At 51.6% G+C, this 17,270-nt stretch overlaps 1 protein-coding gene across 8 annotated transcripts in view; it reads right to left on the bottom strand.

Moving 5' to 3' along the window:
* Positions 1-17,270, bottom strand: part of Stpg4 (sperm-tail PG-rich repeat containing 4) — a 51,458-nt gene that overhangs the window by 671 nt on the left and 33,517 nt on the right. For 2 of the 8 annotated variants that reach the window (XM_006239720.5, XM_063262471.1), the window contains 2 exons: positions 10,454-10,558; positions 6,603-6,745 (listed from right to left, as the gene is read on the bottom strand). The exons of 1 other annotated variant lie outside the window; for it this stretch is intronic. In XM_006239720.5, coding sequence (XP_006239782.3) covers positions 6,629-6,745; positions 10,454-10,558 — 222 coding nt within the window. In that variant the 3' untranslated portion in view covers positions 6,603-6,628. Of the gene's footprint in view, positions 1-6,602; positions 10,559-17,270 lie in introns of those variants that run through there. 5 more of the 8 variants (NM_001163562.1, XM_006239719.5, XM_063262466.1 and 2 more) reach the window with 5 other exon arrangements.

The raw sequence follows: 17,270 nt of genomic DNA, 5'->3' as shown, positions 1-17,270 counted from the left end.
AGACTGTCGTAGACACAATGGTGGGGTCTGCCAGACTAGGGAAGGCTACAGGAAAAGGCAGAGACCCAGTCTTCCATTCAGCAAAGTGTTGCCGTGCAGACCTGAAACTAGTCAAATGTTGGAGGGTCCGGCAGTAGAGACTCCCTGAACCCTGTCATTTCCTGACATCTCCACCCAACCCCACCCTGTTCCGGTCCACAGACTGTCCACAAGCCCTCTTTAGAGAACGAGAAAGCCATCTTCGTACTGAAACTCATTGTGCCTGTGTAAGGGCTTAAGTCTGGGAGCAAGACATGGGGCCACCCTGTGCTCCCTCACTCTGACCCTCTAACCCGCACACCATCTTCTGAACCATACTGGACACACACACACACACACACACACACACACACACACACTCACATACACACACAGACACACATTCACACACACACAGACACACATTCACATACACAGACGCACACACACACATACACAGATGCACACACACACATAGACACACATACACATACACAGATGCACACACACAAACACATTCACATACACAGACACACATACACACACACTCACATACACACAGACACACACACGCATTCACATACACACACACAGACACACAGACACACATTCACATACACAGATGCACACACACAGACACATACACATACACACAGACACACACATTCACATACACACACACATTCACATACACACACATATACAGACACACACACATTCACATACACACATACACACAGACACACATTCACATACAAACACACATACACACACATTCACATACACACACAGACACACACACATTCACATACACACACACAGACACATTCACATCCACAGACACACTCTTACACACTCACACACACACTTGTGTGTGTCTTAACAGTGTTAATCTGCAGAAACAAGTATGAATGGAATCTCAGCTGCCAGCACTCCAACTCTTTGGGTACCAAAGAGCTCTCTGTTTAGCAAGCTCCCTTGCCCAGTGTCATATATCGCCATGCAAATCTTTCTTGGCCTGAGGAAGTCTCACCTTAAACAAGCCTCCCGTTTGTCCGCTCCACCTGCTAACTCTTTCTGCCCTGGCTTGGGCAGCCTGAGACCAGCCCCACAGTGCTGAGCCGAGGATTTAGGGAGTATAGGGAGGTGCCTGCAGAGTCCCTGCTGTCTGCTGCCAGGGACTTTGTGATTGCACTGGCTGTGTGGCCTTGAGCAAGCTGCTTAACCTCTCTGTACCTGTTTTCTCCTCTGCAAAGTAACAGAGCAGGTGATTCATGAGCAAGAAGACTGTCTTGAGCCTGCTTGTATGGATCACTTGGTGTCCTATAGGCTGCCTTCCCTTGGGGATGGGCATTGCCTTGACACAAAAGATAGCAGCTTATGTAACTAGAATTCAGTCCCTCTGGAGATGCTCCACTTCAGGCCCTTCCTTCAGTTTAATGGTACAGGATGGATCCCTCAGGAGGGACAGCCACCTTACTCTTTGTCGTCATCGCCTGTGGAGCAGTGATGGGAGCCTCTCTCCTATGTCTTCCCTTAGGATGAAAGTCACACTGACACACCTACATATATCCGTGCTAGCACTGGGCTGTGCACAGGACACCGGGCTCACAGTCAACTGCTAATCAGCCCTTTGGTAGTCCACAGCCTTGGTAGGGGGACTCTGTCCCCAAGGAAAAGACCATGTACTGCCCACACTTGCCTGCTGTATAACAGCCTGAGAATACAGGGTCTGTGCGATGTCCTCTGCCACTCTCTAAGGACACGAACAGCTCAAGGGCTCTGGGGCCGGAGACACAAATAACTTCTCATTGCCACAGCAGGGGGATAATGGGACACTGGTGCCATACTGTTACATCTCTAACAGTATCCCCGGGAAGACTACACCAGTCCAGGGACCTTGAGCACCTAGAAGCCACCAAACTGCTACCAGAGTCACCAGGCTGGCTAGCAAGAAGGGAACGGTGCTTCATGGCACCCATCTCCCAACCCCTATGTAGCCAGAGCAGTGGTTCCTTGAGCAAGGGAACAGGCACGCACACACACACACACACACACACACACACACACACTCACACACACACACTCTCACACACCTTCATACACACACACGTGCACACACATGCACACACCCACACACGCACACATTCATGCACACACACATACATTCATACACCTAACCAGGTGCAGAATGCTATCCCCTCTTCTTCTCAAGTACTCGGCCTTCCCCTTGCTCGAATGCACCAGTCTTCGGCAATCAGTCTCTCATCACCTTCAAAACCATGTGCTTGGTTGTGCACATCCGAGGGTAAGTGTGTGTAGAGACTCCGCCCTGTACTCCTACACTTCGGTAAATCTTGTAAACCAAAAGATTCGCTGTCTTACTGTTGATGCAGTGCTCCCAGCTTGTCTTCTCTCCAGCCTTCAAATGACTAAAGGATACCAAGACCGTTCAATAGGGAAAGGACAAACAAACATGGCTGGGAAAACTGGATAGCCACATGCAAAGGAGTGAAGTTGGACTCCTGCCTAAAACCATTCTCAAAATTAAGTAAGAGTAAATATCAAAGACCTAAATGTAAGAACTAAAATGTTAAAAATCCTAGAAGAAAATGCAGGGGGAAAGCTTTAGAACACATATTCTGATGACTTCCCGGGTGTGACTACAAAGGTATGGACAACAGAAAAATAGACTATGTCATGAATATTTAAAAATCTAATCAAAGACATTATCAGCAGTGTAAAAAATTTAAAATATTCTATAATTCTCGGCTCTACTGGGATTCCCCAAAGAATTAGAAGTTGAGTCCTCAAAAGAGATATCTGTACACTTGTGTTCACAGAAGCTAAACCGTGGAAGCAATCCAAGTGTCCACAGACAGATGCCTTGATAAGCTACACACACACACACACACACACACACACACACACACACACAGCCATAAGTAAGTGACATTTAGCATGCTACAGACTCAGGCAACCTGTGGTCCTTAGCCACAATGTTCATGCCTGCCACATAGGCACTGGAATAGGATCTACATCTGTGGGTCCAGAGAGTAGGGTCGGACAGGAGTGGGAAAGTAAGAAAGAGGCCAGGCTGCCATCAGTGCTGTGACTTTTGACATCCTCTGCCTAATGAAGAGGAAACTTCACATGGACACAGTGGGAGAGGTTTCAGTCAAGGTTTGCATAAGCCCTTTGTTTGGAGCCAAATTCACAGACAGCTGGAGGCTGGGGTGGGGAGGAGGAGAGGGCTGCTCAGGGGAACAAGGACCTAGGGAAGCCCTAGTCACAGCAGCTGGAGAAAGGGGTTCGGATTACTTAAGACCCTAGAGAATTTCAGATGGGTTAAAATGGAGTGGGGACCATTCAGGGAGGTTTGTGGCGGCTACACAGGGCTTCCTAAGTCAGTCTCAGACATGTCATATTATGAATATCGTGCTCTTAGCTTAGCTGCTAAGTGTCAATGTCAGATCTCAAACCCAACCTCAATGCTTTTTGGTTTTTTTTTTTTTCAAGACAGGGTCTCTCTGTGTAGCCCTGGCTGTCCTGGGACTCGCTCTGCAGACCAGGCTGGCCTTGAGGCCCGTCTGCCTCTGCCTCTGAGTGTTTTTTGTTGTTGTTTTTTTTTCTTTTTGTCATCAAGCTCAATGTCAAACTAGGTCTATCCATTCTCTCTTTCCTCATCTCAAAATTATCATACAGGAACTTTGGCCCATTTGAAGAATAGAACTCCTGGGTGGCAGTGGTGGCTCACACCTTTAATCCCAGCACGAGGGAGGCAGAGGCAGGTAGATCTCTGAGTTTGAGGCCAGCCTGCTCTACAAAACAAGTTTCAGAACAGTCAGGGCTATACAGTAAGCCCCTGTTTCCAAAACAAAACAAAAGTCACAAACAAACAAACGAAAACCTCAAGACTCCTGCCCTGTCGCTCTGTCTGTCCCAAGCAGGCAAGAAACGCTGACATTCGCAAGCCCGGGATTGCTTTGCAAGTGGGAGGGGAGTTTCCTCCCCAAAGGTGAAGACAGGGAGGCCATGCAGTGGGGCTTCTAAATCCAGAGAGTGAACACAATACCCTTTCTACTTTTTAAATATATCAAAGCAAAGGAGTTGGGAGTTTTCTTGTTTTTTGTTTTGTTTTGTTTTTTAATTTTTATAAAGTATTTGCTGAACCCCTGGACTGTTCTTCCTCTCTGAGGCCCAGGACCTAATTGGTGATCGTCCTGGGCCCGGGAGAGGTCTTTCTGCTGTGCGAGGCTCACTGTCCGACCTTCTAGACCTTCTGACGTCTGTGTCCCTCCCGTGCCTCTCTCTCCCTTCACTCTTGCAGGGGCACTCTTTCTCTGCCCCGCCCCCCAGCAAATGTGCACACCACTGATGGTTGTGCTTGCCCCCGCCTGGCTTCTTCTTTCTCCCTGTCCACCCTAGGCTCCTGGGTCCCTTGGGTACTGTCTGGGCTTCCCATGTGCATGTGTTGGAGCTTGGCTCTGCTGCCTTCCACTGAACACGTGTGGCAGGTCGCAGCCTTCTTCTGGACACCATCAGTGACTGGCATGTTTTCAAAGACGAGAGTTGGTCTTCACACTCCGACTGTCACCCCCATAAGGACAGACTCAAGGTCTCAGACCCCAGGGATCTGCTACAGGTCCTTGGCCCACCTCCCCAAGCTTCCTAGGCTCCTTCTCAAGCCTGGTTCCCTTAGCACCCTCCAAATTCAATCCCATGACCTTCATCTCTGTGACAAGCCCCTCAACCAAGCACAGCACCCAGCACGTGGTAGATACTCAAGATTTCACTAACTTGGAGTCAAAAACTTAATGGGGACATGGGCACTCACTGAGTTTGCTGTTGTATGCAAACAGAAAGCTAGATGTCATATGTCATATGATATATATGTGCATGTATGTATGGCACACCTATGTAATTCTATGTGCGGGCTTCTGGAGCCATGATGAGCACAAGATTCAGTCAGGAAAATGATGCAGTCAAGAGTGAACGTGAGAGGCCGGAGGATGCTCGGGATGTTCCTGGCTGCTATGGGTGACCATGGTAGGCACACTGCGGGGCTGTGCATGTGTGTGGTGCTTATGTATGTGTGTGCAGCAGTGTATGTGAAACGCTGGCCCATGCCTGCATGTGAGGCCATGGGTCACTTTGAGTGTTTTCTACCATTCTGCACAACATCTTTTGAGAGATTTTCTCCTGAATCTGGAAATTGTCGTTTCCGCTAGACTAACTAGTGAACCTGGGACCTGTCTGTCCCTGCCTCTTTCCGTCTGTCCCAGTGCTAGATTCTGTGCATACTGCTATGCTCAGCTGATGCATGGATTCTAGCACTTCCAGCTGCTGAGTCTACCCCATAATACACTTTTTATCTGTAAGTAGAAGGCATGCACTCTATAACGATAAATGAGCTAAGCCAAGGCTTGGCGATAAAACACGTGCTTGTCATACATGAAGGCCCGTGTGTAACTCCCCCACACACACACCACAGACATGCACATGTGTACACACATGGGTTAAACAGAGAAAACGATGCATGGCCAGTGAAGGAGTAAAGCCACAGCACAATAATTAGACCAGTAAAATAACAGCCATCTACTGGCAAGCGTTTGCTCTGTACGATAGCTCTGCTGTATCTATGGCTAAAATTCCTTCCTGAGGAAGACACAATGTCTCCTCCCCTAGGGCCTCAGTGACAAACTGAGGTAGAGTTCTAAAGTGCACTGGGCTCACTCTGGACATTGGTGCATGGGTGCCCTTAGGGCAGCCCGCACTGGAAGTGTGCAAGCAGCGTGGGTCACGGCTCCCCTGAAGCCGCATAGATAATGACTTCCTAGTCTTTTCCAGCCTATTCACGACCAAGCTCCTCCCGGAGGCCATGTGCCAAGGCCAGAATTGCAGAAGCTGGTTGGGCAGTGTGGATGGATGGATCACCAGGCAAGAGTCCCATGACCAGGCCCGTCCCTCCATGGGAGAAAAGAGTCAATGAGGCTCGGTATGGAGAAGGTGGTGACACGTTGCCCAAGAGAATAGTCCTGTAGAACAGTGTCATGCTCGCGCACAACAGACAGGGTAATGGCTTTGTTTTTATGGGTGTCACCACAAACTTATACCACAATGTCATCAGGCAATAGAGCCTTTCTGCTCCTTTGTACTTTCCAGAGACCTCTGTCAGATGTGCAGCCATCTCTGGCCAGGATGTCGGCTGTCGTATAATGGTTGAGTTCTTCTCGAGAAGTTGGAAGAGAGAAAGTGCTACCTTTTGGGAGCTTGTCAGCTCTCTCTGTGGCTTGATGCAGCCTTCCCACTGTCTTCAGGGGAACTGGAGGCTTCCAGCGTTAGTGTGATGGAGCCGGAGAAGCCAAGGCCACACAGCACATGGCCTAGACACTGGGGCCATGCACACCACTACAAGGTAGTGTGGGCCAGTCCTGGGGATGGCTGGACTCTTGGATTAAGCAGAGCAACTGTCTAGGACCCTACATAATGGTCACCCGGGCAACTGCTCTTCCTCATCGGTCATCCCTGTGAGAAACAGGCAAGATCATTTTCTAAACATAAGAACGTGCTAAAACTCAAGGTAACTTGGCACCAATATAGTTTTATTTCAAAAGCCAATTGTGTTATTGAAGAAAAGGCTATGTTCTCTACCCATTTTGGCGATGGTTGAAGACTGTCTGGGGAATTGTCTTGTACATGTATACGCTCCTGGGCCTGGCGTTTTCTGAAACAGACAAGAGAAGTGGAGCGTGATGAGATGGACACCCTAAGTGCCTGTGTCTAACTCCTAGAAGAGCTGAGGCTGACACACTCCCTGAAGGGAGAGAGAAGGAATGTCTTGGGGGTCACCGTGAGACTGGGAGGTGCCAAGACAAGGGCAGGAAAGCCAGTGACTGCTGACACCAGCAGGGGGTGAGGGCACGTTCACTCTCTCCTGAGACCTCAGAGCACAATTTCTCCTAGTGGCACTAGCCCAGGGAGTTCTTGTCACAGAGGACACCATCTTCCTCCCAACTACTAGTCAGGAGTAGTACTCAGGTCTACTGGTCTAGCCCCTAGTCTAGCAGCAAGTGGCTGGAGAGATGGCTTCTGCAATGGCATGTCTAAATCAGAAGCCCAGGCTGCTTCCCATGAGGGGAGGAGGTGTGTCTGAACCTGCTTTGTGGGCTCCATGAACTCTCACAGTCAGCCTCTTCTGTGTATGCTTGTGGGTATATGCACATGTGTGGGTATGTGCACATGTGTGGGTATGTGCACATGTGTGGGTATATGCACATGTGTGGGTATGTGCACATGTGTGGGTATATGCACATGTGTGGGTATGTGCACGTGTGTGGGTATGTGCACATGTGTGTGGTTCTGAGCCTCCTGATCTGTCCCCTGCAAGAACAGCAAGGGCTCTTAACCTGAGCCATCTTGCTAGCTTGAGTACCTCTTGTTTTTATTTTTGTTTTTGTTTTTAAAGAGGAAGTCTCTCTGTGTAGCCCAGCTTGTCCCGGAACTCACTCTGTAGATCAGGCTGGCCTTGAACATAGAGATCTGCCTGCCTCTGCCTCCCAAGTGCTGGATTAAAGGCATGAGCCATCACCACCCAACCGACCTGAGTACTCATTGTTAAACATCATGTGTTTTTGTGGAAATTCCTGAACAAAGCGTTTTGTCAGGTAATTGGTCAAAGTCTTACTTTAAAGCAGAAGTGCGTGTTCTTTCCTGAGACCAAGAGTTTAGCTCTTGGTTACTGCTTCCCATGAGGGATACACACACATTCAGTGTAGCGGTTAAGGGCAGGGGTTCTGGCGTGGTGGTACATCCTTGTAATCAGAGCACTTAGGAGGAAACAGGAAGATCAAGACCGAACTGTCTTTGTCTTTTAAAAAGTGAGGAAGAAGGGGTCTCTGGAGTCAGCCCAGCAGTCAAGAGCACTTGCTAGGCACCCATGAGGGCCGGAGTTGAGATCCCAGCACCCATGGACTAAGGCAATCACGACCGTGAGTGTGCTCGTAACTCGAGATGGACAGACGTCTAGGGTTGGCTGGCTGCCTTCTTAGCTGAAAAATTCACTCAGGGACACTGTGCTTCAAAGGAATGAGGTAGGGAATGCTAGAAATGGGCACCCAATGCAGTCTTCTGACCTACACATGCACAGGTATACTCGTGCATGAACACACATGCACAGTACACACACACACACACACACACACACACACGTGCGCACGCGTACATACACATACACACGCACAGAAAGAGGAAGGAGGAAGAGGACAGTCATGATGACGAGGGTTTCAGGATCCAGCAGGCCTGGGTTTGAGTCCTAGTGCCAGGACCCAGTATGGTGCCAAGCTACCAATTTGTCCAGTGGTTTTGCCTGGTAGGCGGGCAAGTCAGACAGCGCTCCGTCCGGTCACAGCCGTCCGGTCGCAGCCGTCGTGTAGGCTCCAACGCAGTCCTTACCTGGAGGACACGCCTGCCCTCCCTTGCTGTTCATCCTGTCACCGAGAGGCCATGGGTGGAAGCAGCATCACTCTGAGCATGGAACAGAGCAGTCAGCCTGGTAGATGACATCAGCTGCCTACAACAGCTGCTTTTACAGGCAGGATGTTTGCTTGGCCAAAAGCAGAGGAGCAGCCTGGAAATCTAATCAAGTCCTGGCCACACGTCAAGGGAAGCGGAAGCCTTCATTAGTGCTATTAATGGGGCTGCAATGTGAGTGTGTAGACCTGGCAGGCTAGCCCACAGACAGAGACTGGGGGTGGTGCACACACAAAACCACCCCTCAAAGGCTGCTGACTGTGACTTTGCAAACACCCGCTAGGATGCTCCAGCCCTAATTTCACTATTGCCAGGTAACACTAAAATGTTCCTTTAAGAGAAAGCAGCGGGGTTGGGGATTTAGCTCAGAGGTAGAGCGCTTGTCTAGCAAGCGCAAGGCCCTGGGTTCAGTCCCCAGCTCCGAAAAAAAAAGAAAAAAAAAAAAAAGAGAGAGAGAGAGAGAGAAAGCAGCAACCCCGGACTCGAGCGGACTCTGCCCTTTCTAGTGATTGCTCAGTTTTCTTGGGGTTTGGTTATCAGGAGGCAAAAGGTGCCTGTGGGCCGCTATGGCTGTTGTACTCCTAAATCCTGAAGCCAAAATGTTTTCTCTTGGCTGTCCCCTTAAATTCTAACACCTCATAACATAATGAACATTCTAGATTCCAAGGGAAATCTCTGGATGGCTAGCAGACTCCTCATCTACTGGAAGAGGAAGAGGTGTCTGCCCACTTTTGTGGAGGTTCCCATGTCACGAGTTTGTCCCCATCTCTCAGATCATCCATTGGCAAAGAGTGACTTGGTCCTCTATATGGATGGAGCTCTTTTCTAAAAGAGTGACTCTGATATGCAGGACACAAACAGTCACTGACTGCAAAGTACCCAAATCAGAACCAATACCTAGAAACTAAAGCTCTCAGAGTTAACGGAGCTGATAGCTCTCACTCCGGCTCTAGAACTATCCCAGATGTATCACCCAGGACAGGAAAACACTTACTTTGAAGAAGAAAAGAAGATGTTTCTAGGACAAGGCAGCTCTGCAAACAGATGCCTGTAGCCCGCAGACAGGGCCTTTATCCTGGGAAAGAGTGACAAGTAGATCCCTGCCTGCTGGCAGGCCTAGCTGCAAACACTTCCCAAGCATGTGGGCTTTCACCAGGAGGAGAGAGGCTTCCCATGTAAGAGAGAGAAGGCTACCCGCTGAGGTGATCAAGGTGTTCTCTTCTGTGGTAATTCCCAGGCTTGGGCTACCTAAGAGCCTCCAGAGTGACCACAGTGGGCCTGCCTTTAAGGCGGAAGGAACTCAATCTACATTGTATGCCATGGTCCTCTGGAAAGATCTTTAAAAAGGCCATAATGATCCCCTAAATCAGTGGTTCACATACATGGACGTACACACACACACACACACACACACACACACACACACACACACACACACACAGAGCCTGGCTTCAAATTCTCAAAGCTCTGCCTCCTCTGCCTCCCAAGCGCTCAGAGGATCAAAGTCCTGCCCCATCACACCCAGCTCTGAAATGGCAAACTCTGTTTCCAGGTAATGGTCCTATCTGCTTTAGGAACAATCTTTCCGTTTCACCTTTGACTTCTGTCAGCTTCCAGAAGCCACGTGCACACACTCAGAATGGCAGTTCTGGGTGGTTGATTCCTGCTTTGCTCACATCAGTGACAGTGTCAGTGTCATCCCAAATAGCCAGATCAGAGAACCCACAGCTCTGGAAATCAGTACAGTCTTGGAGCCCAGGGCGGTCCTAAGTCAGAAGCTTCCAGACACAGGCACGTGGTCACCGAGTCAACATACAACCAGAACACTGTGGTGGCATGTGACAGGACCCTCTTCCACCCGCCCTGCCCACCACCACACAGTGTGTCTCTCAGAAATACTTACTGAACCGACAGGCAGGAACCGGGGAACCCTAGATCTAAAACACGAAGTGATAGATCCTGATCGGGGCAGTTTCAAGTTGTAGTCCCCTGGTCCAGGGCCCTCGTGCTGGAAGACATTTTTACCAAGTAAAGGAATTCTTGACTTTCACTAACGTTTGCTGTATCTTAAGCATTATTTGCCTTCTACAAATAAACACATGAATCACACTGATGTAATAGAAACTTTCAGATCTGGGCCTGCAAAGTCCTATGGGTGTAAGCTAGAAGCCTAAGAAAGACAGCCATGCTGCCTGCTGAGCTGCCCAGTACAGTCATGAGAGGCGGGAAGGAGGCCCAGTCACCTGGGGGTGGGGTCTTAGCTGGGGTTTCTGTTGCTGCCATGAAACCCCATGACCAAAGCAACTTGGGGAGGAAAGGGTTTATTTGGCTCTTATTCTCATCACTGAAGGAAGGCAGGGAAGGAACTCAAGCAGGGCAGGAACCTGGAGGCAGGAGCTGATGCAGAGGCCATGGAGGATGCTGCTTACTGGCTTGCTCCCCATGGCTTGCTCAGCCTGCTCTCTTATAGAACCCAGGATGGTACCACCCACTATGTGCTGGGCCCTCCCACATTGATCACTAATTAAGAATATGACCTCCAGTAGGATCTGATGGAGGTGTTTTCTCAATTGAGGTTCCCTCCTTCCAGATAACTCTAGTTTGTGTCAAGTTGACATAAAAGTCGCCAGGACAATAAGCTATTGACACTCAGCCCCAGGGGATGACAGAGTTGCCACCTGGCTGGAATCCCAGAAACCACGGGGAGCTTTGGAGCTTTTCGTGATGAGCATCCCTCTGCTTGGCCGAGAGGCTTCCCACTCCACCCTCCTGGTGCTAACAGGATGGGCCTTTCCCCTTTGGTCGCTAATAAGTCGCTCTCACCAAGGGGAGCTGTGGGAGTTTCACCAATAAATAAATGAAGATCTGAACTGAGCTCAGAGCAGCTTATACATGGGGAAGGGCACGGGCAGAACCCAGCCTGGCTAGGAAATCGCAGAGCTGCGAGACTCAACTTATGGGGCTCTGTGGGTTTTCCTGGAGTGCTGCCCCTGAAACTTGACTCCCTTGGATCTGATTGGGAATGGCCAATGAGAGTACAGAAATGGTGGGCCTTTAGTAACCCCCTCGACTCCCTGACAGCACCATTGCTCCAGCTAAGAAGATGGGACAGCTGGACCTGCTTGCGGAAGCTCCTCAGGAGCAATGAGAAGGACAGCAGTGAGCCTGCGTGGCAGCAATCACAGCACCCCAAGTCGTTCTGTTGGGTTGCGTCTCCACCCCCAAGCTCACATAGCCAGGCAACTCCCATTGCACTCCATTGTGCTGGGTGGCACATGCTACCTCACATACATGCTTCAGTCATGCGAATTCTGAATTGCTAGCACCTCAGATTGTGGCTTTACTTGGACACAGGGTCTAATTCACATTGAGGTCTTGTTATTCCAGTGGGCACGTGTCCAGTGTGTCTGGTGCTCCCCTTGCTGCAAAGGGGACACACACACACACACACACACACACACACACACACACACACACACGCCTGCACGCACACCAGAGGGGGAGAGAGAAAACACCATATGAAGACAAAAGGAGAGAAATATTTATAGTACAGGGATGCCAAGGCATCCCAGCAAGCCCCACAACTAGGACAGAAGACAGGCTGAAGGTCTCCTCACACGTAGAAGAAACCAGCGAAGTAACCACTTGACCAAGGACTTCTGAAGTCCCTCTCACTGGGTATAAGAAGCACCCGACTGTGTTCCTCTACTTAAATCTTTCAACCAACGTACCGTGTTCCAGGCAACGAGCTAGAAGCTACCTGGAAATGATTGTTTCCCAGTATCTGGTCTGCTATTTGGGACCACTAGAACAATTTTGGATTGAGCATGTTTGTGCCCAGAATAAAAACTCGATTTCCTGACCTCCTGGACATCTAGGTGCAACCACACGAGTCACATCAGGATGACAAGTTGGAAGTAGCCGAGCTGTGCAGTTTCAGGGACCATCCTCAGAGGGAGGACACGCGGCGTTTCTCCCACCGTCTCTCTGCCAGCTGGCCTCATGCCCTCTACTGCCATGAAAACAGAAGTCACACTCAGCCGAGTGGCATAAAGGAGAAGTCACTAAAGGGCTTTTAAACAAATGAAAACAAATCCCTACCATCTTTAAGATGCTGCTGCAAAACCACTGCTTCAGTGGAGCAGTGGCGGCCCACACCTGCAACACCAGCAGAAGGCAGAGGCAGGCAGATCTCCGAGTTCAGGGCCGCCTGGTCGGAGTCCCATGATAGCTAAGGTTACACAGAGAAACCCTGTCTTGAAAAAAAAAAAAAACAAAAACAACAAGAAACAACAACAACCACTGCTGTTCCATTAGGAGAACTGAGTCCTGGTTGACAAGAAAAACACATTTTCTTATGGCTTGCATTTTAGTGGGGAACATCAGAAAAAGTACAAAATATTATATATAATGTCCATGTCACCCAAGGGGATGGATGTAGTGAAAGGGCACACTGATTCGGTCCCAGTGTCCCCAAGAAGTCCCTTGGAAAGCTGCATCTGAGCTGGGATGGACAGGAGCAAGAGGAGGCATTTGCAAAGCAAGCCAGTGGAGGACTGGTCCATGCTGGAAGCAGAGCCTGGAGGGACAAGCCTGGAGAGGGTACACTGCTCGCCCCAAGCCTGGAGAGGGTACACTGCTCGCCCCAAGTCTGGAGAGGGTACACTGCTCGCCCTAAGTCTGGAGAGGGTACACTGCTCGCCCTAAGTCTGGAGAGGGTACACTGCTCGCCCCAAGCCTGGAGAGGGTACACTGCTCGCCCCAAGCCTGGAGAGGGTACACTGCTCGCCCCAAGCCTGGAGAGGGTACACTGCTCACCCCAAGTCTGGAGAGGGTACACTGCTCGCCCCAAGCCTGGAGAGGGTACACTGCTCGCCCCAAGCCTGGAGAGGGTACACTGCTCGCCCCAAGCCTGGAGAGGGTACACTGCTCACCCTAAGTCTGGAGAGGGTACACTGCTCACCCTAAGCCTGGAGAGGGTACACTGCTCGCCCCAAGCCTGGAGAGGGTACACTGCTCGCCCCAAGCCTGGAGAGGGTACACTGCTCGCCCCAAGCCTGGAGAGGGTACACTGCTCGCCCCAAGCCTGGAGAGGGTACACTGCTCGCCCCAAGCCTGGAGAGGGTACACTGCTCGCCCCAAGTCTGGAGAGGGTACACTGCTCACCCCAAGCCTGGAGAGGGTACACTGCTCGCCCCAAGCCTGGAGAGGGTACACTGCTCACCCCAAGCCTGGAGAGGGTACACTGCTCACCCTAAGTCTGGAGAGGGTACACTGCTCGCCCCAAGCCTGGAGAGGGTACACTGCTCGCCCCAAGCCTGGAGAGGGTACACTGCTCGCCCCAAGTCTGGAGAGGGTACACTGCTCACCCTAAGTCTGGAGAGGGTACACTGCTCGCCCCAAGCCTGGAGAGGGTACACTGCTCACCCTAAGTCTGGGAGGGTACACTGCTCACCCCAAGCCTGGAGAGGGTACACTGCTCACCCCAAGTCTGGAGAGGGTACACTGCTCACCCTAAGTCTGGAGAGGGTACACTGCTCGCCCCAAGCCTGGAGAGGGTACACTGCTCGCCCCAAGTCTGGAGAGGGTACACTGCTCACCCCAAGTCTGGAGAGGGTACACTGCTCGCCCCAAGCCTGGAGAGGGTACACTGCTCACCCTAAGTCTGGAGAGGGTACACTGCTCACCCCAAGCCTGGAGAGGGTACACTGCTCACCCTAAGTCTGGAGAGGGTACACTGCTCACCCCAAGTCTGGAGAGGGTACACTGCTCACCCTAAGTCTGGAGAGGGTACACTGCTCACCCTAAGTCTGGAGAGGGTACACTGCTCACCCTAAGTCTGGAGAGGGTACACTGCTCACCCTAAGTCTGGAGAGGGTACACTGCTCACCCTAAGTCTGGAGAGGGTACACTGCTCACCCTAAGTCTGGAGAGGGTATACTGCTCACCCCAAGTCTGGAGAGGGTACACTGCTCGCCCCAAGCCTGGAGAGGGTATACTGCTCGCCCCAAGTCTGGAGAGGGTACACTGCTCGCCCCAAGTCTGGAGAGGGTACACTGCTCGCCCCAAGCCTGTAGAGGGTACACTGCTCGCCCCAAGCCTGGAGAGGGTACACTGCTCACCCTAAGTCTGTAGAGGGTATACTGCTCGCCCCAAGCCTGGAGAGGGTACACTGCTCGCCCCAAGCCTGGAGAGGGTACACTGCTCACCCCAAGTCTGGAGAGGGTACACTGCTCGCCCCAAGTCTGGAGAGGGTACACTGCTCACCCCAAGTCTGGAGAGGGTACACTGCTCGCCCCAAGCCTGTAGAGGGTACACTGCTCGCCCCAAGCCTGGAGAGGGTACACTGCTCACCCTAAGTCTGTAGAGGGTATACTGCTCGCCCCAAGCCTGGAGAGGGTACACTGCTCGCCCCAAGCCTGGAGAGGGTACACTGCTCACCCCAAGTCTGGAGAGGGTACACTGCTCACCCTAAGTCTGGAGAGGGTACACTGCTCGCCCCAAGCCTGGGAGGGTACACTGCTCACCCCAAGTCTGGAGAGGGTACACTGCTCGCCCCAAGTCTGGAGAGGGTACACTGCTCGCCCCAAGTCTGGAGAGGGTACACTGCTCGCCCCAAGTCTGGAGAGGGTACACTGCTCGCCCCAAGTCTGGAGAGGGTACACTGCTCACCCCAAGTCTGGAGAGGGTACACTGCTCACCCCAAGTCTGGAGAGGGTACACTGCTCGCCCCAAGCCTGGAGAGGGTACACTGCTCACCCCAAGTCTGGAGAGGGTACACTGCTCGCCCCAAGTCTGGAGAGGGTACACTGCTCGCCCCAAGTCTGGAGAGGGTACACTGCTCGCCCCAAGCCTGGAGAGGGTACACTGCTCACCCCAAGTCTGGAGAGGGTACACTGCTCGCCCCAAGTCTGGAGAGGGTACACTGCTCGCCCCAAGTCTGGAGAGGGTACACTGCTCACCCCAAGTCTGGAGAGGGTACACTGCTCGCCCCAAGCCTGGAGAGGGTACACTGCTCACCCTAAGTCTGGAGAGGGTACACTGCTCACCCCAAGCCTGGAGAGGGTACACTGCTCACCCTAAGTCTGGAGAGGGTACACTGCTCACCCCAAGCCTGGAGAGGGTACACTGCTCACCCTAAGTCTGGAGAGGGTACACTGCTCACCCTAAGTCTGGAGAGGGTACACTGCTCACCCTAAGTCTGGAGAGGGTACACTGCTCACCCTAAGTCTGGAGAGGGTACACTGCTCACCCTAAGTCTGGAGAGGGTACACTGCTCACCCTAAGTCTGGAGAGGGTACACTGCTCACCCCAAGTCTGGAGAGGGTACACTGCTCGCCCCAAGCCTGGAGAGGGTACACTGCTCACCCTAAGTCTGTAGAGGGTATACTGCTCGCCCCAAGCCTGGGAGGGTACACTGCTCACCCCAAGCCTGGAGAGGGTATACTGCTCGCCCCAAGTCTGGAGAGGGTACACTGCTCGCCCCAAGTCTGGAGAGGGTACACTGCTCGCCCCAAGCCTGTAGAGGGTACACTGCTCGCCCCAAGCCTGGAGAGGGTACACTGCTCACCCTAAGTCTGTAGAGGGTATACTGCTCGCCCCAAGCCTGGAGAGGGTACACTGCTCGCCCCAAGCCTGGAGAGGGTACACTGCTCACCCCAAGCCTGGAGAGGGTACACTGCTCGCCCCAAGTCTGGAGAGGGTACACTGCTCACCCCAAGTCTGGAGAGGGTACACTGCTCGCCCCAAGCCTGTAGAGGGTACACTGCTCGCCCCAAGCCTGGAGAGGGTACACTGCTCACCCTAAGTCTGTAGAGGGTATACTGCTCGCCCCAAGCCTGGAGAGGGTACACTGCTCGCCCCAAGCCTGGAGAGGGTACACTGCTCACCCTAAGTCTGGAGAGGGTACACTGCTCACCCTAAGTCTGGAGAGGGTACACTGCTCACCCCAAGTCTGGAGAGAGTACAATACTCACCCCAACTCTTGGGATAACTGCTGCATTCGAAGGTAAATGAAAAATGGTGACTGGCCCGCACTGACCTAACTCATGGAAAAGTCCTAACAATTGTGACTCAGCCCAGGTTTTGAAGAAAATATTTGACAAATTTTTGAATTACAAAAGCCCACAGCTGAAAGGCTTTGAATTTTTAAAGAGATCGGACATTTTAAGGAGACTGATCTTTTAGTGTTTGAATTTGTAAAGATGCTGGATTTTTAGAGTTGATCCTGGAATCGAGTGAGAAAGGAAAGGGTTAATGGTGACATGTCACATTGACAAGGAGCTTGTGTGTCAAGGAGTGACTGTCCTGCATAGCTTTGTATAAACTTGACACAAGCTAAAGTCCGCTGAGGGGACACAGCCCCGATTAAGAAAACGCCTCCAAGATCAGGTAGGGCGGTTTCTCACTCAGTGATGGATGAGTTAGGGCCTCCATTGTGGGCGGGTCCTGGCTTCTATAAAGAGCAGGCTGAGCAGGGCCGGGTGAGCAGTGAGCAATGCCTCCATGGCCTCTGCATCAGCTCCTGCCCCAGGTTCCTGCCCTGCTCAAGGTCCTGCCCTCCATGATTTGATGAAGGACAGTGAGTGAAATAACCCTTTCCTCCCCAATGTGCTTTTGGCCATGGTGTTGTTCACAGCAAAAGCGAATCTAAGAACCTGGTTTCTACATAACCTATTCAGTCTGCAGTGTTTGGTTACAGCTCTAGAAAGCAGACCAAC

The sequence above is a fragment of the Rattus norvegicus genome, chromosome 6 (genome assembly GCF_036323735.1).
Source record: "Rattus norvegicus strain BN/NHsdMcwi chromosome 6, GRCr8, whole genome shotgun sequence".
Taxonomy (NCBI): domain Eukaryota; kingdom Metazoa; phylum Chordata; class Mammalia; order Rodentia; family Muridae; genus Rattus; species Rattus norvegicus.
Note: the sequence above shows the minus strand (reverse complement) of the source record. Positions and strands in the feature narration are given on the sequence as shown.